This window comes from Pogona vitticeps, chromosome 2 (genome assembly GCF_051106095.1).
Source record: "Pogona vitticeps strain Pit_001003342236 chromosome 2, PviZW2.1, whole genome shotgun sequence".
NCBI lineage: Eukaryota > Metazoa > Chordata > Lepidosauria > Squamata > Agamidae > Pogona > Pogona vitticeps.
Genome location: NC_135784.1, coordinates 292,873,164 through 292,899,017, shown reverse-complemented (window position 1 = coordinate 292,899,017; position 25,854 = coordinate 292,873,164). Strand labels below are relative to the sequence as shown.

Below are 25,854 nucleotides of genomic sequence, written 5' to 3'. Positions count from 1 at the left end.
GAAAGTAGGAAGGACTGAAGTGATATATACCACCAGGTTGTACATTGATTAATAGTTGGAAGTGACAGGAAAATAGTAATATATCACTTACAACATTTTTAAAGAGAAAATTTTAAGACCGTGGGGACCCCCAGAAAAAGGATGGCAAATTAATCAATTTATATGAGATAGCATGTGTAGCCTTCAGAACCAGTACAAATAACAAGAAATGTACTTACTGAACAGACAGCTATGTGAATGGACTCAGTGGTATAAATACCATGTGACCATATGCAAATATGTATTGATTCAAGAAAGGCATGAAAAGATTTGGTATAGCTAGGGTTCTTTGGGTATGTATGATTGAACTGTTAGATCGCCTTACATCTGCACTGTAGACATGCCCCTTAACTTTATTGATGTATACTTTAATATTGCACTCCTCAAGTCCTCAGGTTTCAACAAGGCTAATGAATCATGAGAATGAATGCCTGCACTCCAATCAAACACACAAGTCCTATTCATGTGTTCAGAAAAAGAGCAATTTGAATCCACGAGGAAGGGGGAGAAGGCGATCCCTTCCAACTTTTGTTGTTGTTCTCTGCATGGAGACATTGACATTGTGGAAAATAAATAGTTTGTGAAATGTAGAGTCTCTCCACACAGTTGGAGACCTCGGAAAAACCAAGGCAAAGCTCCACATGCAGAGGAGGTTTCCCTAGTCAGATCTGTTGTTCTCCACACCCAGAGAACAAAAAGAAAGTGGGAGGCATAAGCCTTCTCTTCCTCCTCATGCATTCAGATTAAATTAGTATGGTCAGATGTTCTGCATGCCTGAATGAGGTTACGGTCGTAACAGTACGTATTAAGAGGCCCTTGGTCTGATAGGACGGCAACTGCATGATGAATGAATCCAGCCAATCTTCCTGCTCCTGCTGGTCCTAGACACGTGGGCCTGTGGACTGAGCCAATGTTGAGGCTTACTCAAGATCAGCTTTTGTGTTAGCCTTCCCTTTGCTGTGGGCTGGAAAAACTGGAAACCTTGCAGCTGAGCTGATTATCGGGGCTTAATATTAAGACGACAGAAAGCATTCTTACTAGGAAGACAAGGAGTGAGCGGCAGTGAAGAAAGGGGAGATTTTCTTACAGTTCATTTGGCCAGCGTAGGAAGTCAGCAGCCTGTTGGAGTTGCGTTCCTCTTCTGTCTCCTCTAGAACAGAGCGGGCCCTCTGAGGGGGCGTCTTACCAGCGGGAAGAGGAAAGGTCGAGATTGTGTTGAGTAGCACCATGCAGACAGCCACCACATCCCATAACTTCATCTTAGATTCCCTTCCAGCACAGGACCCTGGCAAAGGGGAAACATGGCATTAGTTTTCACCTCTTCCCGCTTAACTTTGTCTCTACTATTTGCATTCCAATCCATTTCACATCTATGTCTCTTCTCAGCAGCCCTGTTGTAAACAGCCAAGCCCTCTATTCGACAGCTCTGCCATTTGGATGTCCAGTGCAATAACAAACACACTGCCTGGACTGTGTTTATTAGCAGCAAGCAATAACTTGTCTTGCTGGCTGTCTCTCTGTGACTCACAGGCTGGCTAGCGAAGAATGAAGAGGGCCGGCTGGTTTCCTTCTATAAGATCTGGAGGAGAGAAGCAAAGATGTAACATTGAAGCAATGACTGTGCCTGCATCCTTAGGCAACGGCTGAGGCCTCAGAGACCAAGAAGGACTCACGACTGATGTATAGCGCTCATGGACTGACTGGGAGTACTCTTTCCCTCTCTATTTTATTGGGCTGAGGCACTCACCTGTTCCAATTGTGAGCCACCTATGGTGGCTGAGTACCTGGTGATCCAATAAAGCAAGAACCTGACTTTGGAAAAAGAAATTTGTTTTACTACAATTCCCAGAACCTCCCAGTTAGACTGGCCATGATATCTGGGGGATTCTGTGAACTGCCTGGAAAGCATTTCTTTCCTAGACATTTAAGATGGAACCTCAATCAAATGTTCACACTTGAGCAGCTAACTAATCAGGTCCACACATCACCTGACTACATTATTCTCCAGTAGAGTTAGTTTTATCACTATAGGCAAATGTTATACATATAAAACCAGATGCTCTCAGGCCAGGCTCCTCCCTTTAGCCACACTGAGGGAGGCCCCAAAATCATCTACTAGAGCAGTGGTCTCCAACCTTGGGCCTCCAGATGTTCTTGGACTGCAACTCCCAGAAGCCTTCACCACCACCTCTGCTGGCCAGGGCTTCTGGGAGTTGAAGTCCAATAACATTTGGAGGCCCAAGGTTGGGGACTACTGTACTAGAGGTAGGGCCTTCTCGGCTATGGTGCCTACATTATGGAATCAATTCCCAGAGGAGCTACATTTGGTCCCCTCCCTATATTCATTCAGGAGACAGTTAAAAATACTACTATTCAGGCTGTTCACATCAACTCTGGATGAATGCTTCAGCTCCAGTCTTGCTTCTCCTTGAAAACTGTTTTTGTCATTGTTTCAGTTTTTAGACCCTGTTTCTGCTATTTATGTTATATTTACTTTTCTGTACTGTCGTTTGTTTTAATTGTCTTTGAACTGCCCAGAGAAGTACTTCAGCACTAATGGGATGGTATATAAATCAAAGTAATAAATAAACAAACAAATAAAATAAAGCAATGTGAGCAAGTGGCCGCCACAGGAACATCATTCTGGTGCAGTGGTTTTCATCCTTTCATTCTGCACATGTTCTGAAGTTCTAAATCCTAGAAAGCCCAACTTGCATTGTTAATAGTCAGCAATTAATTGGCCACTGCAGTCCAAAACATGTGAAGGATCAAAAGCTGAGAATCACTGTGTCAGGCCCAGAAACTAGGTGCATAAATAATCTGGGCCTCCTGGCTGGCTTGCCAAAAATGTCAGGTGAAGGAGTCTGACATCTGAATATTTCTCTAACAGCTCTACAGAACCTTTTAGATTTCTGAGGTGGGTGGGAATCAGAAGCCTGTGTTTGCCACATCTAGCATTTATCCCAGCTGGGGTTAATTCAGGAATGAAATCAGATAATCATTTCCAATCATATCAAAATTCATCTATCAAGGTTCATTGTTGCAATGATGCCAGGCAACATCAGCTTGTCTAATTCTACAAGCTTTATTTTTCTACATTTCCTCTATGTTCCATAAGCACAAAAATAATTCAAAAGTTGCAAACATCCATAAATTATTACAGCTATGGAAAACTGTTGGCACAAGTGCACAGCCATAAATTTATCCTTGCAATTTATATGGTTTTATATGTATAAAAGGTGCAGGTGTGATTGCCACCCAAAATTCTCACAACTATGAAAGGTTGCAAGCAAAAGCACATTCAAAAATGAAACTTGAGATGTAGGCAGAACTTAAATCATGTTAAAATTATTTTTTAAAATTGCAGTAGCTTTCATTCTATAAATGCAAAAGCTTGTACCCTGAAAAGGCACAGTGGAATACATCTCTAAAAATATCAAAATTGTTAAGATTTAAAATCTATGAAAGTAGAGTATCTTACTCAGCCTTTTAGCACACACATGAAAATTATTCTTGCTCACCCAGTCAAGTTTAAATTTATGGAGGAAAATCTATGTTGCCCCCATTTGCTGCTGTTATTGCTGCTACTGCTACATGATAGTTGTTGATATCTACTATGCATATTGTGTTGTATTGCCTTCTTGTGCAGGTGAGTCAAATGTTGCTGTGTGTGTACCTTCCTATATTTATATTTCTCTCGGATGTCCACACTTCCCCACAATCTGTCAACAATCTTTTTTCCAGAGTCTTGAAATTACAGGCTACCGCTATGATGATAAACAATCTTGTTGTGACTAAAATTTGCGAAGCCTCAAGGAATAAAAGGTGTAAAACAAAGGATCTGGTACACCAAGGTACTGTAAAACCAGAGTACTGTATAGAAGTCAGAGAAAGTCCAAGTTATAGGCATTGCAAACGGCATCTCTAGTCATAGGAACACATCAAAACATAAATACATCCTACTTATTTCAATATGCTTTCAATTCTTCCCACAGCCATTAAAGTAAGTCCTTTTGTTAGGCAGTGTTATCATACAATGACCTTGCTTTCAGACTTGGCTGGAGAGCTGGCTGATAGTCCTCCAGCTACTAAATAAATTGCTGTTCAAATCTTAAAGTACAATTTACATTTCCAGGGCTGCTTTTTCTACCCTTCCCTTTTCTCATTTACTCTATACACACAAAGTTTCACATTGTGACAACTGCTGTGGGCATTGTGAGCAAAATAAGTAGCTGTGAGACCCAGGGTTGGTGCCATCATTGGGCCGAACAAAAGTCCTGGTGGGGGTTTGCGGTGTAGGAGAAAATACAAAAGAAATAGACATATATTATACTCAATAATACAGTGGTGCCTCGCAAGACGAATGCCTTGCGCAACAAAAAACTCGCAAGACGAAAGCATTTTGCGATTTGTTTGCGACTCGCAAGACAAATTTTTCTATGGCCATGCTTTGTAAGACAAATGGGAATGCATTAATTAAATTTCAATGCATTCCTATAGGAAACCATGCTTCGCAAGATGAAAATTTCACAATACTAAACAACTCGCAGAACGAATTATTTTCATCTTGCGAGGCATCACTGTAATTTGTGGCATTAGGATAGAAAGTCAACACAACCCCAAAGCTTGGAGAGAGAAAAATGTTGTCGTTGTCATTGTTGTCGTCATCATCATCATACATAACATAAATCAGATTAGACTGCTATCAAGCCTAATCTGATTTATGTTAAGCTTTCCCAAGGTTTTTAGACATAGAATACTCAGAAACGGTTCACCATTTCCTTCTGGGGATGCCCTGGGACTCTGCAGCTTGCTCATGGCTACATAGGCTGGCTTTTGTCCTGGGACACACACCAAGGTGAAAAATTTGCTGTTCTTCCTGTGCAGAGAGGGCAGCTACAGCCCCCTGTTCTACAGCTATGCCAGGTTAGGGTCCCAACCTAAGCCGAGAAAGAAAAGAAATATAGGAAGCACTAGAATAATTTTCATGAAACAAATTCTGGACTTTGACAGCTGTAGCCCTTTCCTCTCATTGATGTGTGCACGTGCCCCAATGGCTGTGTTTGTTCTCACCACACCCTTGGTTTTGAAGTAGGATGGGGGAAAGGCACTACTATTAAAAGAAAAAAAAAAAGATTTCAGTCACCCCAGATGACTCAGATCTCCTGTGGTTTTGGAAAGACGGTCATAATATTGTCTGTGCTATAAGGCACAGAGTGATGAGGGAAAGCTGCTTTTGTTCTTTGGTGTAGATAGAAAAAGGATAACATGACCTAAACTAAGGTGGAAGCAGACACTGAAATGGGGTGCTTTATTTACTTCATTTTAACCCCAATCTTCAGTTCAAAGAAAAGTGGGGACATCTAATGAGAAAAAAATTAAATTCAAAGCAGCTCAGCAGGGGCTGTCACCCCCTTGCAGCTCCCTCCCAAAATGTCATCCTATCCTGTCCCCCACCCACCCAACCCGCATATATTTCCTTCCTTCCTTCTTAAGGGAAAAAGAGGAGCCCGCTCCAGTCTAAGATCCAACCAGATTCAGGCAGAGGGGACCCTATGGTAGTCGGCACTTCCCCCCTTTGGCGTGGCTGTAGGGAAGTGCACCTGGTTGACATGGGACTCAGCCTGACCCATATGCCACAGGAGTAGCGGTGGCTCAGAATCAAGACCATTGCTGGTTTCTCCTCTTTCCCCCAATTAGGAGGCGGTGGCGGCAGCACTGCTACTGCTTCTTCCTTCAGATGGTATGTGTGGGGGTAATGGGTGCTACCACCATGTGCAATGGGGGGGGGAATGGCACTTTGCTTCCTGCCCCTAGAAGGAGGACGGATTGGCCGAACATTCATTACAGTTACTGCCTGTTGACTCTGCCTGTTAAACCCACCAGGACTCCTCCCACAGGGGGCGCTTTGCCCTTCACACCCAGGGACCACATTCTTCCAAGCGACCTGCCTCGAGCCAATACACATGGAAAGCTTTGCCTCAAAAGAAATGGCTTCACCAAGAGCATGCGGGCATTTCACATTCCAGCTTGCGTTGCCAGCGGCATTTTCACAAGGAATGCTGAAGCTACATGCAAAGTGTTTGCATGGCTGATTGTTATTTTAGCCTATGCCTGGGAGTGCCCAAGAGCCCTTTTTAAACTGACTGTGCATTTTAGTAAGAGTTGTGCACTTGCATTATACCTATAAAAATGCAAAATAAATAAATAAATAAATAACTTCATTTGGAAAAAAAGGTGTGGTGGGGTCACATCAGTGATGGAGACTTGAGTAATGGGATTCATTGTCAAGTCAGACTTAAGTTGCACCAGTGAATCAATTCAGACTCGATTCAATTTTTTTCAATGACTTGGACTTCGAACCCACCCTCTCTCTTTTTTCTAAGAGCTTCTTTTCATAGGGACTTGGACTTGGGACTCAGTACCTCAGACTCAGTCTTGGGATTCCAATCCAAAGACTTGCCAACATCCCTGGAAAACACCACTACAGGCATTTCTTTGCAAGCCTTTAGCCTGAATATGAGCTCAGCTTGTGAAATAATAACAATAAAAAATTTAAATGACTAGTAACACGTGCATTGTAACCTTCTCTCACAGCTAGCAAATATAGACTTTATTTAAGTTGACTAACTTGGCTTTCCAAAGGTGAGAGCAAGAAGACCAAACCTATGCTTCAATCGATCGATCAATCAATCAATCAATCAACAAACCAACCAACCAACCAACCCAGTATCTATGCTATCATTTGGCTCATGAATATCAATATGGCATAAATTCCTGGTTTAGCTAATGGTTAACACAATGAAACTAAATGGTCTGGAAGAACCAGTGTGGTGTTGTGGATGGAGTGTTGGGTGAGGACTCAGGAGAACTGGGCTCAAATCCTTACTTGACCATGGAAATTCACTGACAGCAAGGGGCTAGTGGCAAACTCCTCCTTGAAAATCCTATTAGGGTCACCATGCGTTAGCAGCGTGGTCTGGAGCTAGACTACTCAAAGGGAGTTCTTCTCCCACATGAATCAGCCCACTTCTATATGTTAGGTATCTGGCTGCAGTGTTAGAGATTGAGAGTTCAATTCCTCAGGGTGTGTCCCAGGACAAAAGCCAGCCTATATACAGTAGCTGTAAGCAAGCTGCACAGTCCCAGGACATCCTTAGAAGGAAATGGTAAACCATTTCTGAGTATTCTATGTCTTTAAAACCCTTGGAAAGGGTTAACATAAATCAGATTAGACTTGGTAGCACACATGATGATGATGATGATGATGATGATGATGATGATGATGATGATGATGATGATGATGATGATGATGATGATGATGATGATGATGATGACGACGACGACGACGATGATGACTACGACAATGACAATGACGACAACGACAACGACAACAACAACAACAACAACAACAACAACAACAACAACATTTTTTTCTCCAAGCTTTGGGGTTGTGTTGCTAATGCCACAAATTATTATTGAGTATAATATATGTCCAGTTCATTTGTATTTTCTCCTACACCACAACCCCCCACCAGGGCTTCTCTAACCAAATGTTCTAATTTTAGAAGAGGTAGCTGTGTTTAGAAGAGGCAAGAAGAGAAAGGGACGAGAGAGGACGAGATGGTTGAACAGTGTCACCGAAGCGACCAACATGAATTCGATCAAACTCCGGGAGGCAGTAAAAGACAGGAAGGCCTGGCATGCTCTGGTCCATGGGGTCACAAAGAGTTGGACATGACTAAAGGACTAAACAACAACAACAGCTGTGTTCATCTGGATTGGTATGTCGGGCAAAACCCAAACAAAAATAATAATTAGAGAAGAGAAAAATGTTGTTGCAACTTAAATATTAATTCCTATATTTTAATGCCCTAAATAAGCCACAGTGTGGATTTTCAGCTAATAGATCTACCATTGACATAGTATTTTCCCTCAGACAGTAGCAGGAGAAATGTAGAGAACAATGACAGCCACTCTTTGTGGCCTTCATAGATCTTACAAAAGCTTTTTATTTAGTTAGCAGGGACGGCCTTTTTAAAATATTTCCCAAGATTGGATGTCCACCTCGACTCCTTAACATCATCAGGTCCTTTCATGAGGAAATGAAGGGCACTGTAGTTTTTGATGGCTCAACATTAGATCCCTTTGACATTCAAAGTGGAGTGAAACAGGGCTGTGTCCTCAGGCTGAGTCTGTTTGGGATCTTTTTTGCAGTCATGCCGAAGCACGCTTTTGGAACTGCAACTGAAGGCATCTATCTCTGGACTAGATCAGATGGAAGGCTTTTTAATCTCTCTAGATAGAGAGCAAAGACCAAAGTCCAGCTGAAATGCATGTGGGACTTCCTCTTCACTGATGATGCAGCTGTTGTTGCCCACTCTGCCGAAGACCTCCAACAACTTACGAATCGTTTGAGCAAGGCCTGCCAAATTTTGGATTAACCATCACCCCGAAGAAAACAGAAGTCATGGGCCAGGGCATGGACTCACCTCTCTTTATTACCATCTCTACACAAGAATTGGAGGGTGTTCATGATTTTGTGTACCTTGGCTCAACAATCTCTGACACACTCTATCTAGTAGTCGAGCTGGATAAATACATTGGCAAAGCAGCTACCATGTTCTCTAGACTCACAAAGAGAGTATGGCTTAACAAGAAGCTGATGGCATATACCAAGATCCAGGTCTACGGAGCTTGTGTCCTGATTACACTCCTGTACTGCAGTGAATCCTTGAATCTTTGTGCACAGCAGGAGAGGAAGCTGAACACGTTCTGTATGTATTGTCTCCGATGCATTTTTGGCATCACCTGGCAGGACAAAGTTCCAAATAAACTAGTCCTGGAATGAGCTGGAATTTTTAGCATGTATACATTACTGAAACAGCGACGTCTATGTTGGCTTGGGTATGTTGTGAGAATGGCTGACAGATTCCAAAAGATGTCCTGTATGGAGAATTAGTGCAGGGAAATCATCCGAGAGGGAGACCACAGCTTCGATACAAGGATATCTGCAAGCGGAATCTGAAGGCCTTAGGAATGGACCTCAACAGATGGGAAACCTTGACATCTGAGCATTCAGCCTGGAGGCAGGCGATGCATCATGGCCTCTCCCATTTTGAAGAGACCCTTGTCCAGCAGGCCAAGGCAAAGAGGCAGTCCCGAAACCAGCAAAATCAGGGAGCTGGACAGGGGACAGATTGTATTTGCCTTCAGTGTGGAAGGGATTGCCACTCTCGAATTGGCCTTCTCAGCCACACTAGACGTTGTTCCAAGACCTCTATTCAGAGCATGTTACCATAATCTCTTGAGACTGAAAGATGCCTAATGGTGTAAATAAGCCAATAATATTTTGGGAGCTGTGTATCTAATAAGGAAAATGATTTTAAAGTACCTGGAGTCCGCTTTTCTAAATTCCATGCATGCCAAATACAAGTTGTTATTGGTTGGTGTGGGTTTTTCGGGCTCTTTGGTCGTGTTCTGAAGGTTGTTTCTTCCTAACGTTTCACCAGTCTCTGTGGCTGGCATCTTCAGAGGTCAGCCTTCGCGAATACAAGTTGTTATTCTTTACAATATCACCAGATTCTTTATTGTTTTTGCTGTGACAGTCTACAGACTAATCTAGTTATCTACTGGAAAACATTCCTGGTGCTAACTTGGGATTTGTTTGTCCTTAATGAGAAGCAATCTGCAGTCTAGAAGACAAGCAGGATCCCTTTAAATTAGTCCATTTTCTATCCAGTTTAATCAACAAATTAATTAAAAATGGTTTTTGTTGATGGATCAGTGGGGGCCAATTTTAACGGAGGAGACAACTTTTTAAGTAGCAGCATGAAACATGTGCTAAAGGCACACATTTGATTTTATAAACATTGCTTTTGGAACTAAGAATTCAAAAGGAAATATTAACAACAACCATTGCTTCCATTAATCAATGCTACATTTTATTTATTGAGTTACAACTTGCCTCCATCCTTATAACTTTCAGGAGTCACTATTTCAAACTGCCTGTTGTGAGGGTGGGGGAATATTGGCCTGCCAGATGTTTTGGATTCCAAGTTTCAGAAGGTCCAGCCAACATGGCAGATGGTAAAAGTTTGTAGAAGTTGTGATCCAAAACATCTGGAAGGCCATAGCTTCTCCGGCCCAGGCCTCAGTCCCAAACTGAGGTTTCGACATTATGCAAATAGATTTAAAACTAATCAAACTTTTATTTAAAAAAATTAAGCTGCTAAAACTTCTTTAGCTATACAGCAGCTCTGCTCCACAGCCCTTTCAGTCTGCATCCTGCAAGAGGAGATTTGCAATGGGTATAAGACTGACATCCTTGGCTCCTAACCTGTACAAACCAGATGGCACTGTGTACAGTGGTGCCTCGCTAGATGATGATAATCCGTTCCACTGAAATCGCTGTTTAGCGAAATCATCATCTAGCGAAAAGCATTTCCCCATTGGAATGCATTGAAACCTGTTTAATGTGTTCCAACGGGGAAGAATCGTCATTGTCTAGCGAAGATCGACCATAGGAAAGCCGCCGATCAGCTGTTTAAATGGCTGTCTTGCAAAGCTTAGGTCCCGAAAACACCCATTTTGTGAGCACGGAGGGAGCTGTCAAAATCGTTGTCTAGCGAAAATTGGTTTGCGAAGCAGGGCCCAAACATTGTCCAGTGAAATTCCCCCATAGGCATCATTGTTTTGCGAATCCTTATAGCGATCGCAAAAAGCCAATGTCTAGCGAAAAAACTATCATGCGGGGGACCACTAGCGAGGCACCACTGCATTAGGAGAAAGAGAGTCCATGTGTTTAAGGAAGGGCTGTAGATCACAGGTAGAGCATACACATTGCATTCTAAAGGTCTCAAGTTCAATTTCTGACATCCCCAGGTAGAGCTGGGAAAGACCCTTGCCTAGAGATGGGAATGTTTACTTTTTTGGCTTATAGCTCCCATAATACTCTAGCCACTATGGCCATTTCCAGCCCTGCCTAAAACCTTGTATGGTTGCTTCAAATCAGACATTCTTGAGCTATCTAAATCAACGGTTGGACTCAATATATGGCACTTCCTTATCTTGATAAGGGGGGACAGCCACAAGCAGATCCATACTACTGAGCCTCCCATATTGTGTTCGGGTGCATGTCTGAATGTGATTAGAAGCAGAACAAGCCCATTTGCAAATTTAACCTACATCTGGAGGGTCTTTGCAGCAAAGGAGGTGAAATTAAAAACAAAGCTTCATAAGCATTATGGGTTCCAAAATTCAATATCTTGTTTCGGTTCCATTGACAAATCACAGTGCTTGGACTTAACCTCCCTCCTCTATGGCTAAATAGACAGAGCTGTAGGTCACTCAGAAGCCTATAGTCAAGTCTATTGCAACATATGCATAAAGCTGTCACATGTGGTTTCAGGACTTTGGCCAAAAGCTTCTGCTTTGGTGATGAACAAGAAAAAGGGAGAGCAAAGAATGGTTAACAGGAAAGTATTTGTGAAAGACCTGTGAACTGGGTCTCCATGTTTTTCCCAAGGAGAAGGAAATCTATTCTGAGCATGACAACTGTTTCAGACAAACGAGGGCCGAACAACATCCCCTTGACTTGCATAATTAAACAATAGCTAGGTAGGGTGTTCTAGGAACTGTAGTTCAACCCTGATGGAGAACTGGCAGAAATGGACATTTTGACAGACGCACTAAATGGCAGAACAACAGGACTGGATAAAAACAAATGGGAACTGCTTTACACCTGGGTTGAATCTACATTGACTTAATTAGAAAAGGTTAGATCAGTATTGTGTTAGTTAGAATAGGATGAGATGAAACAAATTGTATATATTGTAATAAACCTCTGATTGGAACAACACATAGAGAAGTAGGAAAAAATACAACAATGTTTTTAAAAAAACAACAACAATAAAGCAAAGTGAAACATGCTGCTTCTATAACACCCCATAGCACTTAAAGCACTCTCTGGGTGATTTATAATTTAATTATGCATGCTACACATTGCCTCCCCACCATCCTCCTTTTCCGACTTCAGAAAGATTGAAGGTTGAATCAACCTTGAGCTGGCTACCTGGGCCTGGGATCGTACTCAGGCCATGAGCAGTCTATTACTGCAGTACTGCAGTTTAACCACTGCACCGTGAAGCTCCTATTCAGGGACTATGAAATGCAAAGAAAGATATTAGTTTTCATATTATCCATCATCAACATGAAGGGAGAGTGCAGACAGACAAAATATTCCCAACTGTTAAAATAGGGGTGGGCATTCGGCCTCCCAGAGCTGTTTTTAGGGCATCTCCTTCATTTCCTTTTTTGAAATGGTGAATGTCAGCTCGTGGAAGTTCCCAGAAGTGGTGCTTCACTTTCCACATAAGTTGCAAAACTTAATTAACACACCTAAAACACTCTTTTTTCCAAAACTGTGTGTGGACAAACTACTTCCGGTTTCAATTTTTGGCATTTTCTTGGGATTTGGTTGGTCTTTGTGCCACCAAGAGGGCACAATTTCTCATAAAAGGGAGGTTTGAGGGCTCAAACATACCTGGAATATGCCCAAACCCTGATCTGAAAACTGGATGTTTGATTACTCAGTGGATAAGGAATAGTCCCTTTGCACATGCTCAGAGGGGCACACGTGGTTAGTACGCTCTGTGTATTAAGCATTCAAAACAGATTCCACAGCTGAGATCTAAATCTCAGGCTTTGTACTTAAAAAAAAAAAAGTAAGAGGAATTCAGATTGTGCTATAGCTAAAGGGCCTTGATACATTTATATATATAAAAAGGATATTTTGGCTTTCACATCAAAGCAGCAGCGATTTGGCAACTTTCAGCCGTAAAACTTTATACGGGCACCAGTCGTGCCTGGTAAAATAAGGATTTAAGGAGTGAGGAGGGGAGACAGTCATCTGCAAAGCTGGAGGAACATGTTAACTCCCCTTCGGCTGGATTTTCCTATCCCCGTTGAAACTATTATCTGCCCTGAAAACAGGCAATCTGGGACCAATCAGGCATTTACCATCCTTTTTCAGCTTGTTCACCAGAAAAGGCTGGTGTGCAGCCTGCATCAAATTCCACTGCAAATATTTCAAAGTGGAACTCTGCCGGGGATGACCGCTTTCTGGGAAAGTTTTGCCTGTTGGATACCCCAAGCTGATCAGAGGTCACGGACAAAGGAACCAGGACTGCTTGCAGGTGCTTAATTAGTACCAGGACATAGCCCTCGGATCTGTTTCTGCAGCCAAGGCTCAGCTCTGCAAGGATGCCAGAGCACCTCCGTGTTTGTGCGGTGTGACTTTCCTTAACCACAGGACCATGCTTGGACAAGTTACTTTTCTGGACTTGAATCAATCTCCCAGCCGACTTGGCGATTCCAAGCTCTGCCACGGAATGACCACCAACATTCTCTCCCTAGCTTCTGTTAGGGCTTCTAAGGCAAAGGACAGGCATTCCAAGCGACCCGGAGACCCAACACCTCTTGTGGTGCTTGGATTTCAAACGGATTACAGCCTCATCCGCCACCCATTGAAGATGAGAAGTTTGGATTTAACCTGACTGGCAGCACATCCTGAACCAATTAGATCGGCTTAAACTACACACAACACGTACAGGCAGCTCCCCCCCCCCCAGTGGGGTTTCAAATGCCTGTTTACTCTCATTAATGTTGGCCAAGGATTGCTTCCAAACATGACGTGAAGACCTGTTATTTGCCCTGGAATCCTAAAACACATTGCCAGAAATACATGTTTTCAAACCCTTGGGAGGTACATTTCAGCATTTATTTATTTTAATTTATAATTAATAACAGTAGACCACACTTTTTTCTCTTGATAAGCCACCAAAGTACAGTAAAGACACCCAAAGCCCCTGAAAACCAATTAAAACAATACCACGCTCAAAATAAGTGAATGAAGAGTTGCATCTTGATGGCCTTTTCTGAAAGCCGGGAAAATGGACTGTGCATTCCACAGTGTGGAAACAAGGCAGGAGAAAATGCTTTCCTGCATTCCTGATAGACAGAGCCAGGCTGAGCTGTATGAAAGACACGTAAGAGAGAAGACATGGCTCTGGAACTTTAATAGTGCTATAGAAGATGGGATATCAGCAGGTGTAGCTTATCACACAAGCTGCATTCATGGAAATCCCCTCTTCACCACCACTATTGAAGGTGCAGGAGTCCCCTCCCCCTTTTGATGTGGCCACCCTAGTCCATGGTCTTTCCATGCAGGCCTGATCTGCAGATTTTAACAATGGGAGAGTTTGTTACAAGACAGGTGGTGCTTTGCATGGCACATGGATGCAAGAAGTAAGCCGAGTCTTGCATGCACAGGCAGATCTACTATATAACTAATGAAGCTTAAGCTTCAGGGCCACAAACCCTAGAGCGACATTTGTCCACATTAAAGAAAGTAACAGTGGTTACCCAGACCTCATGGCTAACTGTGAAGAGACCCCATAACAGTTGAAGTTTCAGGGCCCCCAAATTGTAAGTCTGCCACTGCTTGCATGCAGGACTTCATTAGCTAACTTGCATAGCCAACACCAGAAACCCATGGAATGGATGTTCCCATCAGCTTAGCTAACAATGAGATTCAACAGGAAGAGCTAGTTGGAGGGATCTGGGCACTGTAGTCCCAAAGTTATTTTTCTGAGCACTGTGAAGGGACAGGCAACATGGAAAGAGGCATCATCTGCGTACTTCTTTTCAAAAATAGATCCCACCTCCCTAGTTAATGGAACCATTGTGACCTGGGATGTAGCCATGCTGTGGAAAGGGTGCTTCCTGTCAAAACAAGACCACAACCATAAGACTCCACCTCAACAGTTTCCAATCCTACTTCAGAAGATCTGCACTATATTGTAAATTCTCCAGCAAAGCAAGACATGAAGCAGCTACAACTCTGCTCATCCATTCCTTCCCCTGGTACTTCCAGCCACTGCCAGATGTAATGAGCAAGATAACAGAGTGCTGTGTTGCAGGTGAAGAAAATTGTGTCTTCTTTGTTTTCTTTTTCATGAAAGCACATCAAACACCACTAGGGCTCTCCGTGTGGCAAGTTGACATCCCTCAAAGAGCCTCGTGGTGCAGTGGTTAAACTGCAGTTTTGCAGAGAAGGCTTTGCTCACGACCTGAGGTTGATCAAGGGCTCGGGTAGCCAGCTCGAGGTTGACTCAACCCTCCATCCTTCTGAAGTTGCTAAACTGAGCACCCAGCTTGCTGGGAGGCAGGGGTGGCAATGTGTAGCCTGGAGAATTAAATTGTAAACTGCCTAGAGAGTGCTTTAAATCCTACAGGGCAGCATATAAGCAGCACACTTTGCTTTAAGAGATCTTGCAAAGGAGCTAGAATTGACGAAGCTCTAAATGACTGATGGGAAATCTTTGGGACTTTTGATGCTTTGGCCTACGAGTTCGATCAGCCCCATTCCACATGACCAGTGATAAAGAGTTGTGAGGATTATAGGCAAAAAAAGTGGAAGTGGCAACGAATTTCTGTCCCTGGCCCTGCAGTAGGCCAGTGGTTCTCAAGTTTGGGTCTGCCAGTTGTTCTCGATGCCCTCTCAGACCGACATTTTTTTAAGCAATGTGGACAAAAGTCGCTCTAGGATTAGTGGCCCTGAAGCTTAAGCTTCATTAGTTACATAGTAGCATGAGGTCCAGGATGGTATGACGTTTCCTGCCTTGGGCAGGGGGTTGGACTAGATTAGAAGACGTCCAAGGTCCCTTCCAACCCTATGATGATTCTAAGATTCTATGATTCCCAAAAGCACTAGCCGGTAAGGCCAACAGCCAGAGATTCTTGGAGTTGACATCTAAAGATTGATCATGGCAGTGTCTAGACCCTTCTTCATCTTCTCACCTGGCAGTCAGGCTGAATTTTTGCTGAACTGTCGGTCAAGTAAAATAGACATGGTGTTTCTCATCACTTACAAGCCATTTTCCTAACATACCCTGGGCAGATTCCCAAATCAGCACTGTGTTCAGCTAGTATTTCTGCTACAAGCTAATAAAAGCCTCCCTCCGCCAAGAAAACACAGTACCTCTGCTTCTCTGCTCACAGAATTCTGTACTAGCATGTCAGGAAAAACAGTCTGCACCTGATATGGTGAGTTTTATGGGCAGGGCTTTAGGTTTTTCTCTAGACAAGCACTTCAAGTCCCTTCCAGCTTCCAATGCCAAGTCAGTTCCAGTTTTCAATGGAATCGTTGAACCTTTTGGAGAATCTCAACTTCTGACTCGTTTGCAGAATTTGGAAAAAATTGGACCACAATGCCCAGTATCCCCATCTGATTGGAGAACTGTGGAATCTGTAATCTCCAACTACACACACACACACACAGAGCGAGAGCAAGAGAGAGAGCATTCCTCCATATATCTCAGTAAAGACAGACAGATACACTTCCCACGTACTTTACCCTACTTCTACTAATTACTCAGTATTTTAAATGAGAAAACATCTTGAATAGTTTAAAGTTTTGCAGTCCAAATAATTTGTCATTTATACTTCTTATTAGTTATCAAGCACAAATTCATTAACAAGAACAGGGCTAAAAGCAAAAGCTAGATTAAATTAAGTCTGAATTCTAGAAGCAAAAACAGCTTAACTGAGGCTACTATACTTTGGGTATACAGAAGGCAAGTCTCACTGGGAAAGACAATAATGCTGGGAAAAGTTGAAGGCAGCAGGAGAAAAGGAAGAGCAGACATGAGATGGTTTGATTTAATAAAGGAAGCCAAAGGCATGAGTTGGCAAGACTTGCCAATAATAGGACTTTCTGGGGGTCACCAAATTATGGAGACTCAGAAGCCTTCAAGAATATTCAGAAGCAACCTGATAGGACACAACAATTCATTATCACACTGCAATCCTTGGCTCAGGGATGGCATACAAATATTCTACATACAATCCATAAATGATATGCTAGGCATGGAACTCGGGGCATTTTATGCACAAGGAAATATGGCTCTTTGCTTTATTGAGTTCTCACAATTTCCCCTATCAATTGCAGATGGTTGTAATCCCATGGATTGTAATGAAGGATGGCCTGATAGCTAAAGAAACCGTACAGTTTCATCTGAGGCATCTAGGGTTCAAAAAACAAAAAACAAACCCAGCCATCTTCAAATCTTTTACACGAGAACTTTTATTGCAATAAAAATATTTGCTTCGGTGTAAACAACTCTAAGAATTCTCTTGCGTGGTATGTGTAAAGTCACAACTTTGCCTTCTTTGTCAATTAATCTGGAACAAGGGCCATTTTCCATGGCGTTGTATTTACCTTAGGGGATTAGAAGAGACTCTTTTAGAATGAAAAAGCTATAGACTTGGAGTGGGTAACGCAGGGCCCTCCAAATGTTATTGGAGTGTAACCTCAACATCCCTAGGCAGTGTTCAGAGAAGATAACAGATACAGTCCAGCAATATCTGCAAACCCACAAACTCCCCAGTCATGTGTTAAGGGCTGGCATTTAGGGCTGCCAGTGAAAAACAGAAGAAGCTTAATATATAATGTGCCATCAACTTGATTCCAACCTATGGTGATCCTTGCTAGATTTTCCTTGGATATACTCAGAACTGGTTTACTATTTCCTTCTTCTGGAGGTGCTCTGGGGCATTGTGGCTTGCCCAAGGCTTCCCAAGCTGGCTTTTCTCCCAGGAGACACAGTGGGAAACTGAGCTCCCAATTCTTTGGTTCAGATACTCTAACTCACTGAGCTGTCCACCCACTCTGAAGTTGTTGCAGTTTCTTTGGCTTATACAGTATACTGTACCATAGTGATTAAGCACTCTCGGGGTGGTGGTGGTGGTGGTTTACAACATAATTATGCAAACAACACTTTGCCCCCCTGTGTGAGTTGGGTACTTATTTTATCAACTTCAGAAGGAGGGAAGGCTGAGTCAACCCTGAGCTGGCTACCTGACTCTGTTGGTTGTGAGCAGAGGTTTGACTGCAGCACTGCTGTTTAAAACCACTGTGCCACAGGGCTCTCTAGTTTTTTAAAAGGCACATTCACTATACAGAAACATGTTAACTCCAAAATAATGTTAGGAAATAAGCACTGAGGACAAGAGCATATCAAGATGCTCTAATACATGGGTTCATGTATTAGAGCTCTATACATACAACCATTTGGACTCTAAGAGATATGGAAAGTGAGCAAACACCTGATACAACAATGTAGGATTCCCCCCCCCATATTGTACAAAAGTATCTTAGCTTAAAATGTCAGCTGAATGGACTTTCATAACTTTCTAGGTAAACACTCCATTATTTAATAGTTGGCATGATTAGAATGCAACTGTGGAGTCTATGGATGAGGGTTGACATGGCTTATGTTTAACCGGCTCTCTGTGCCATAGTCTTCCATTGGAAAACTGCCTATCAGAGTCTGTATTTTATTTTTCATCATACACTTTTTAGGATGAAAATGATCTTGATGTGTCTCTAATTTGATTCAAGAAACTGACCTAAGAGCCATCTGAAAATAAATGCATTTCAGAATAACAAAGCTATCAACGGATATTGAACGTGCAAATAGCCTAGAAATAATGATATTTCATACTTCTCTTCTGTGTCTTTGTTGTCAAGTCAATTCTGACTTATGTTGACCCCTTTCAGAGTATTTTGGTAGAGAGTACTCAGAAGTCTCATGAGAATAGAAGACTCCTTGGAAAAGATCTTGATGTTGGGAAAGTGTGATGGCAAGAGGAGAAGGGGATGACAGAGAACGAGATGGCTGGACAGTGTCACCGAAGTGACCAACATGAATTTGACCCAACTCCGGGAGGCAGTGGAAGATAGAAGGACCTGGCGTGCTCTGGTCCATGGGGTCACGAAGAGTTGGACATGACTAAACGACTAAATGAACGAAATGACTCAGAAATGGTTTGGTATTTCCTTATTCTGGGGGCATCCTGAAACTCTGCAGCTTGCCCAAGGCTACACAGGCTGGCTCTTCTGGAATGTACAGCGGGGAACTGAATTCCCAGCCTCTGCTTCTGTGGCCAGATACCTAACTCAATGAGCTATCCAGTCAGCTTCTGTGGCTGCAACAAAGGCTTATCAACTGTGAACCGGGTTTCACAGTTGATACACTACTTCTTTACACTTTCTGTTTCTAAGAGAGCCACTTGAAAATGTGCCATGTGGATGACACAGGGTATGTTTGGTCATAAACATGAAATATGTGACTCTTACGATGTGTTCATTTGTTGTGTGTCTGCGATCACACCCAACCACACCCAGTGGCTTCTAGTACATGTCATGTAAATTATCTTTTGGTTCAACAGTGACTTGCTACAAGGAACAACAGAGGCAGCAGCCAATATTTTGGTAAAGACATTTATAAAAGGACTCAGTGGCAGCTTCTACAAAGCAGCATTTCTCTACCACCAGCACATGTTACCATCCATATCTGCAACAAACTAGCTAGGTGCTGACATCATGGGAAGAAGATTTCTTCACCATTACCGTAGGCAATGCACAACTTCTCAATGGAAAAATACTGTGTTGTCTGCCTGGAAAACATTCTTTCTCGTGACCTAACTTTATGTATATCCCATTAAAAAAAGCAGGATGGATCTCATCTGGGGGTGAGATGCTCCTGCAATTGGATGAAACGTGTTTGATTCCTGAGGATGGAATGTTGGTTGAGCTTCTTCAGTGACAAGAGAGGCACTCTTGCAACTACTGTATTTTGTCCCAGTTTTCCATTTTATGACCAAGCCAGCACTGGGACCCACCTCATCTTAAACTCCTGCCATTGCATGTGCAAAGAATAGGGTGGACTAATAAAAGCCTCCCAAAACATGTTGTTTCTCCTGTCTCCTCAACAGAGCTACTTGAAGCAAATGGGTCCAGCACGCAGCATGAAACAGCAGGTCTAGTGCCTTAAAGTTGGGCTTTAAGTCATCTCCTGCCATACACCTGATGAGCTACCACATCTGGCTGGATTCTCCTTGGCAGGTCACACATTCTGCCCTCCCGCTTTCGACTTCAGGTTATCTCCCTCTTATGAAAGGACTGTTTTGAATCTGCCACTAGAGGTCGGCAGAAACCCAGCACATGCTTCGTTCACGCCGCTTCCGGTTCTTCCCCTTCTCTATTAATTTTTAAAGGGGATGTCCCAGCCGTGTATCCTTCCAGACGTCAAACCGCCTTATGTTTAGGAATGCTTTTTCAAATCGTAACCAAATTATTACCAGGCTGTCTTGCGCATGCAAATCGTTCAAGAGGGAAGGGCGAGGCAGGTGCCCTTGGAGGGTTCCTGACTCAAAAGCATCGAGTAGGTGAGAACTCCTAAAAATCCCTCTCCCCCCCCACACCCTGCCAAAAAGGCTCTTTTCCCACCCAAAACATCGCTCGTAGATATATGCAATCGCTCGCAAACGCGGATGTTGGAGGGAAGGGAGGGGCACTTCCCTTTTCATCCTAAATTTATTTGCGATTTTAATGTCCACTTGACTGCGTTATAGGTCACGCCAATTATGCGGACATAATCGTGCAGATGGTTCTCCTAGGGAGTCCCTTTCACCGAATTATGGCCCGTGTGACTTGTTAGTCACGGGTAAACATGAGCGTCTGTTCCACCCTTGCTCATAGAGGATGAGCCGGCCACGAAAGACCCGCCCGTCTCTTTTACAGCCCCCTGAAAGGATTGTAAAACCCCAGGGTTTAAACCTCTGTGGATTGACGATAGCGGCCTATTCCGCTATGCCTGTAGGTAGGTAGGAGCCCCTCATATAGTTACCACTTGCAGGGCGTTCCGCACCCAACTACTTGGAGGATGGCAGGCGCTCTTCCCTCTATCCCAAATCGACTCGGAGCACGGGTTTTGTCCCTTCTTCCTTCCCCCTGAACCAAGATCAGCTGCACGCGGACCCAGTCTCCCCAAAAATGGCCCAACTTTTATCGAGGTCTCTTTCTCTTGGAAAGATTCTAGCGAAGGTTGATGACAACTGACTCTTACGAGGCAGGAAGGGTGGTCAATTGCGAGGGTCAGCTGCAGTCAGTTTCCTTCCCTTCGGCTTCTGATGATCGCCGGAGCGATCTCCTACGTATTTGCGAAGGGCACCCTTGGCCCCCAGCGTTGCTCCAGGGGTATCTGACCGAGTCCCTGGGCTATTTTGAGGCGGTGGTGATTATGTTCCCCATCATGGCCTGTGCGGCGGGGCACACTTCTTGCAAGGAATGTGCCCCCCCCACTGTCTAAGATCTCTCTCTCTCCCCCCCCCCCTTTTGGATGGCAATCTTTCCACCTGGCAGGACGGGCGTGATCGCGGTCCCAGGCTGGGTATAGGAACGCGAGGAAGCTCCGGGACTTGACAGGGCAGAAGCGATTTGGGCTCTTTCGGTTCCCACCAGGATGGATTATCTCGCGCCTCGGGACAGCCCGTCAAGCGACGGGCGGACCGACACTCGCGGGAAAGGCTGGCAGCGAGAGCGGAAAGCCTCCGCGCAGCTCTAACCAACCGCTCAAGCTCCCCGGACTTCCACGAGGCTGAACTAGTTTGAGATCTCACCGCTTTCGTGGACCGCACGGCGTCTTGGTTCTTCAACTCTTATGGGCCGGGGCCGTGACTTCTAAAAAGTCCGTGCGATTTGGTTCTAGACTGAATTAAAATCCCTTCTTCCTGAACACTAGATGGTGCGGACAAGACCCTTGGGCTACTCAGAGTTATTTCATACCCGTCCCCTGGGTCACCATTGCCGCCAAGGGAAGTTCCGAAGACATAAAGGATCAGGCCCGTTTTTTTAAAAAAGGTTGCAATCCTGTACACGTATTTACCTGGAAGCAAGTCAATGGGCCTTGTTGTTGAGTAGGGAGAGTGTTTCCCCAGACACATTCCAGAAACCCCAGATAAACCCTGGTAAAGTGATTAAAAGTGTGAGACTAGGGGTGGGGAGCGTGTAATGTGCGGCCAAGCCACATCCGACTATGTGAGAGTTTTAAGAAATAGTTTTGCCAGCAAAATACCCCCCCCCCCCCAGTGAGTTACCTTGCTGGAGAGAGGATTTGAACCCAGGTCTCCTGAGTCTCTCACTCTACCCACAACCCCAGATCTCCACGATCTGGAAATTTAGCCTTAAAATCCCAATTACCCCCAAAAATAAATTTGACGATCTTTGCTCTCTCAACTATCCTAACAAGACAGTTGTCAAGATAAAGTGCGAAAAACCCCACATGCTCCACAAGGGAAGGTTATGCCGAATTAATTAATTAATTAATTAATTATCACGCGTAATCTTTCCTCTTTTAAACGTTGTGTGGCTTCCCAAGGCCAGGAAGACCAAATGGCCAGCCTTTTGAGCGGGGAGAGAGAAAAAGATTCGAATTAACTCAGCCACAGTAATTAGGAACTGGAGAAGGACTAATTTGCTATGATTAAGAAATTAATATATTTCTCCACAATTTCAACAAATCGCGCCATACCGCCGGAGAAACCCCGAGACGGACAAGCCGCGGGTCAGAAGCCGCCCTCAGCTAGAGGCGAATTCAGGGTCAGGGTATCCAAGTCCTTTGTCTCTAGGCGATTCCTGGATCCTAAATAATCATCTCCCCGCTTAGCGCCGCGGATCAGCGTTGCCGTTTAAACTCATCCCGGCGTTGCTTTGCGCAATTCGCGAGAAAGAAAACCCAAGGCGCAAAAGCTCGGGGTCTGGGAGAACCAGCGTGACTCCAGCCTTGGTTGATTGCCCAAATCTGCGGGGAGATCGCCTCCCCTCCTCAAGACAGAAGGGTCCGCTCGGGATCCACGTTCGAGCGGGTGGCCAGAAAGAGAGAGAGAAGAAATAACCCTTGCTTTTCCGCAGCTTCTCCCCACGATTGTCCGACTGGCCAGCCCAGCGGTCTCCTAGGCCCAGTCCGCTACGGTGCGTGGGAACATTTGCCACCCGGCTCCGTGGCTCGTGCCAGACGCTCCAACTGCGCCAGATCCAAAATACTCAAGAGAGGAGTTTTTGGAAGAGGGAGAAAAAAAATAAGGAAGCGGAATTTGCTTCCCATTAAAACCCCCTGCATCAAAAGGAGAGTCTGGGAAAGTTAGTTTTGGGGGAACCTAGGGAGTTGTCCGACACCCCTAACTTTCTCCAGCTCTGCCTAGAAAAGTCCTCCCAGTCTCGGTCCTTCCTCCCCACTCCCCCCCCCCCCCGCCAGTCTCTCCTGTATTCAGTCCGCGAAAGCTGGCCCAAGGAGCACCTCTTCCCTCCGCGGGCGAGGCGTCTCGCTTACCTTTGAGCTGGTCTCTTGCGACCCAAGGGGGACATGAACGCCGCGCCGCCGCCGCCGCCGCCGATGCTCCAGCTCCGAGGCGCGCGCGGAATCCTCCGAGCGGGTGCGCGCCCGCCCGCCAGCCAGCGAGCGATCAAGCAGCCGAGCGATCCAGGGAGGGAGAGGTTGGCTTTGGCAGCCGCGGGAGTTCACCAGCCAGGCGGGGGAGGGAGCTGCTGCTGCTGCTGCTGCTGCTGCTCCTCCGCGCCCTCCCTCCCCCCAAGCGGTGGCCCCGCCGGTGGAGCCGGAGGGGGGGGAGGGCTTGGCCGCTCCTGTCGGGCCCCCTCCGCCCCGATCCTCCCGGGGGAGCCGAGCCACGCTCCACGGAGCTCAGGGCAGAAAGCGACGGGCCGAGCAGCCGCAGCCGCCTGCCTGGCCGCCACACGGGGCGCCGCCGGTTGACAGTCCGCCCTGCCTCGGGAGCCTACCGTTGCGGAGACGCGCGTTGCCCAGCCGAGGGAGACACCCCATCAACGACGGCGGCGGGGAGGCCGATGAAGACATCGGGGGGGTCCTGCGACGACGCCAGCGGGGCCACCGAGCCGGACCGGGCAAGAGGAGGCAGGAGGCAGGTGGGGGGCGCTGGAGGAAGGGAGATGGAGCGGAGGGAGGGGGGTCCCGGGAGCTCCGACGCCGGCGGCACCAGCCGGGCTGCCTCCACCGTCTCTGCGCCCCGAGGACCGCGCTTCAGGTTCAGATAGATCCACGTGGAAGGACGACGCCCGGCGCCCAAGAAGCCACCGGCCACTCGTGCAAATCCACCGCGCACGCCTGGATGGGGCGGGGGTCAGCGGTAGAGGGTCTTTCGATTGGCGAGCGATCGGTTTAATTAAAGCTGCCCTCCTCGTCTCTCTCGTTGCCTGCCCCCCCACCAGCTCTCTGTAAAATCGGCAGGAATCAACAGGAGAAGGGGAGGAAAAGGGAAAAAAAATCGAGAGCGAAAAGGCAAGCAGGCAGGCAGGCAGAGCTTCCTGCTTCAGGAGGAGTCTAGCCCAAAGATCGCACGACGGGGAGGAGGATGTGGGCAGTGCGTGCGAGCCGTCCGGAACATCCCCGCCTAGCGGTCTCTTTGCCGGGCCGAAGCGGTGCCGGAGGGGGCTTTATAGGGTTCGCCCTCGGTGACGCGCCCTCCCGCGCGCCCTCTGATTCGCCCGCGGACCCAAACAGAGAGAGAGAGACAGACAGACACACACACACACACACGCACACGCACAGAGCCACGAGCGGCTCTCTCTCTCTCTCTCTTCGCTCCCCCCCTCCGCCGCCCATCAAACAACACGCGGAGATCCAGCGAATAGCTCTCGCCTGAAGTCAGCGGCTCGACATAGCCTGTCTTCCCCGGCCAAGCAACGGAGAAGGCTTCCGAAGTTGGCCCGGCATCTCTAGCCTCGCATTTTCTTGCTGATGTAACCTAACGCCGCACTTTGGTGGAAGCCGCCCGCGGGACTTTCTGAAGCGCGCCCCCGCCCGCCCTCCCCGTCTCCCCGCCCCGCATCGCGCCTCTGCCGCCCTCCTCTCCCTCCCCCCCCCGTGCCACAGCGCTCGCATCATCGCCGGCGGGGCAGGTTACAGGAGGCCGCGGGAGCACAGCTGCCGGAGCATCGGCGGCGGGCGAGGCGGTGGAAAGAACTGGGCAGGCAGGTGAAGGAACGGGAGGCCACGAGGGACGCCCCCTCGCGCACCTTCTCGGTCGAGCCACGCCTACGGCCAGGTAGTCCCGCCTCCTGATCTCAGGTGCGTCTCGATCTTGGCCCAGGAGCGGGCCGCGTGGGGGCCCAGCTGGCCAGCTGTTGAACTTTAGCACCCATCAACCCCACGTCTCTGGTGCTGCTGGAAAGGGAGGGTGGAGGCATAACAGATCCGAAAGGGGGGCCCTCTGGCCACCTCTGTGCCCATCCATCAACCAGAGATGAGAAAAGTTTCTTTCTTGGACTGTAGCTCCCAAAATTCCCCACCCAGCATGGGCAGTGGATGGGAGGGGGAAGAGAAATGAAATCCCCTTCAAAGGGAAACAAAGCTCGAGCTAACAATTGCAGGGATGCTTAAAAAGCACCTTGGGGGTGTCTTTCGCTCCGTTCTGGGTGCCTACGGGTGTGTCAGTTGAAAGGGAAAGAGAGAGAATTTGAGATGAAAGGTAAAAGTTCACCAAGGAGCAGTTATATTTGTAGGAGGACTGGATAGGGAGAACAAGCTTCACTAAATCCAAAAACCCTTGGTCCTGTCTTGTAGTGAAAGGCTCACTTGGACCACCACCTTTTGTGAATGGAAATCTATCTATCTATCTATCTATCTATCTATCTATCTATCTATCTATCTATCTATCTATCTATCTATCTATCTATCTATCTATCTATCTATCGATAGATCGATCGATCGATCGATCGATAGATCGATCGATAGATCGATAGATAGATAGATACGTCTGATATAGAGTATTGTAAGCCCCCCTGGATCCTGTTAAAGGAGAAAGGCATAAACAAGCAAGCAAGCAAACAAATAAATACATCCATCCATCCATCCAACCATCCATCCTTCCTTCCAT

At 45.9% G+C, this 25,854-nt stretch overlaps 1 protein-coding gene and 1 long non-coding RNA gene across 2 annotated transcripts in view; one reads left to right on the top strand and one right to left on the bottom strand.

Moving 5' to 3' along the window:
• Positions 1 to 23,424, bottom strand: part of GDNF (glial cell derived neurotrophic factor) — a 39,404-nt gene extending 15,980 nt beyond the window's left edge. The window contains exons 1-2 of the mRNA XM_020795714.3: positions 23,274 to 23,424; positions 1,127 to 1,324 (exon numbers count right to left, since the gene is read on the bottom strand). Of these exons, the coding sequence (XP_020651373.2) occupies positions 1,127 to 1,298 (172 nt within the window). The 5' untranslated portion in view covers positions 1,299 to 1,324; positions 23,274 to 23,424. The remainder of the gene's footprint in view (positions 1 to 1,126; positions 1,325 to 23,273) is intronic.
• A 68-nt stretch (positions 23,425 to 23,492) lies between these two features.
• LOC144586364 (uncharacterized) overlaps positions 23,493 to 25,854 on the top strand; it is a 36,833-nt gene continuing 34,471 nt past the window's right edge. The window contains exon 1 of the long non-coding RNA XR_013541148.1: positions 23,493 to 25,023. This is a non-coding gene — a long non-coding RNA (uncharacterized LOC144586364). The remainder of the gene's footprint in view (positions 25,024 to 25,854) is intronic.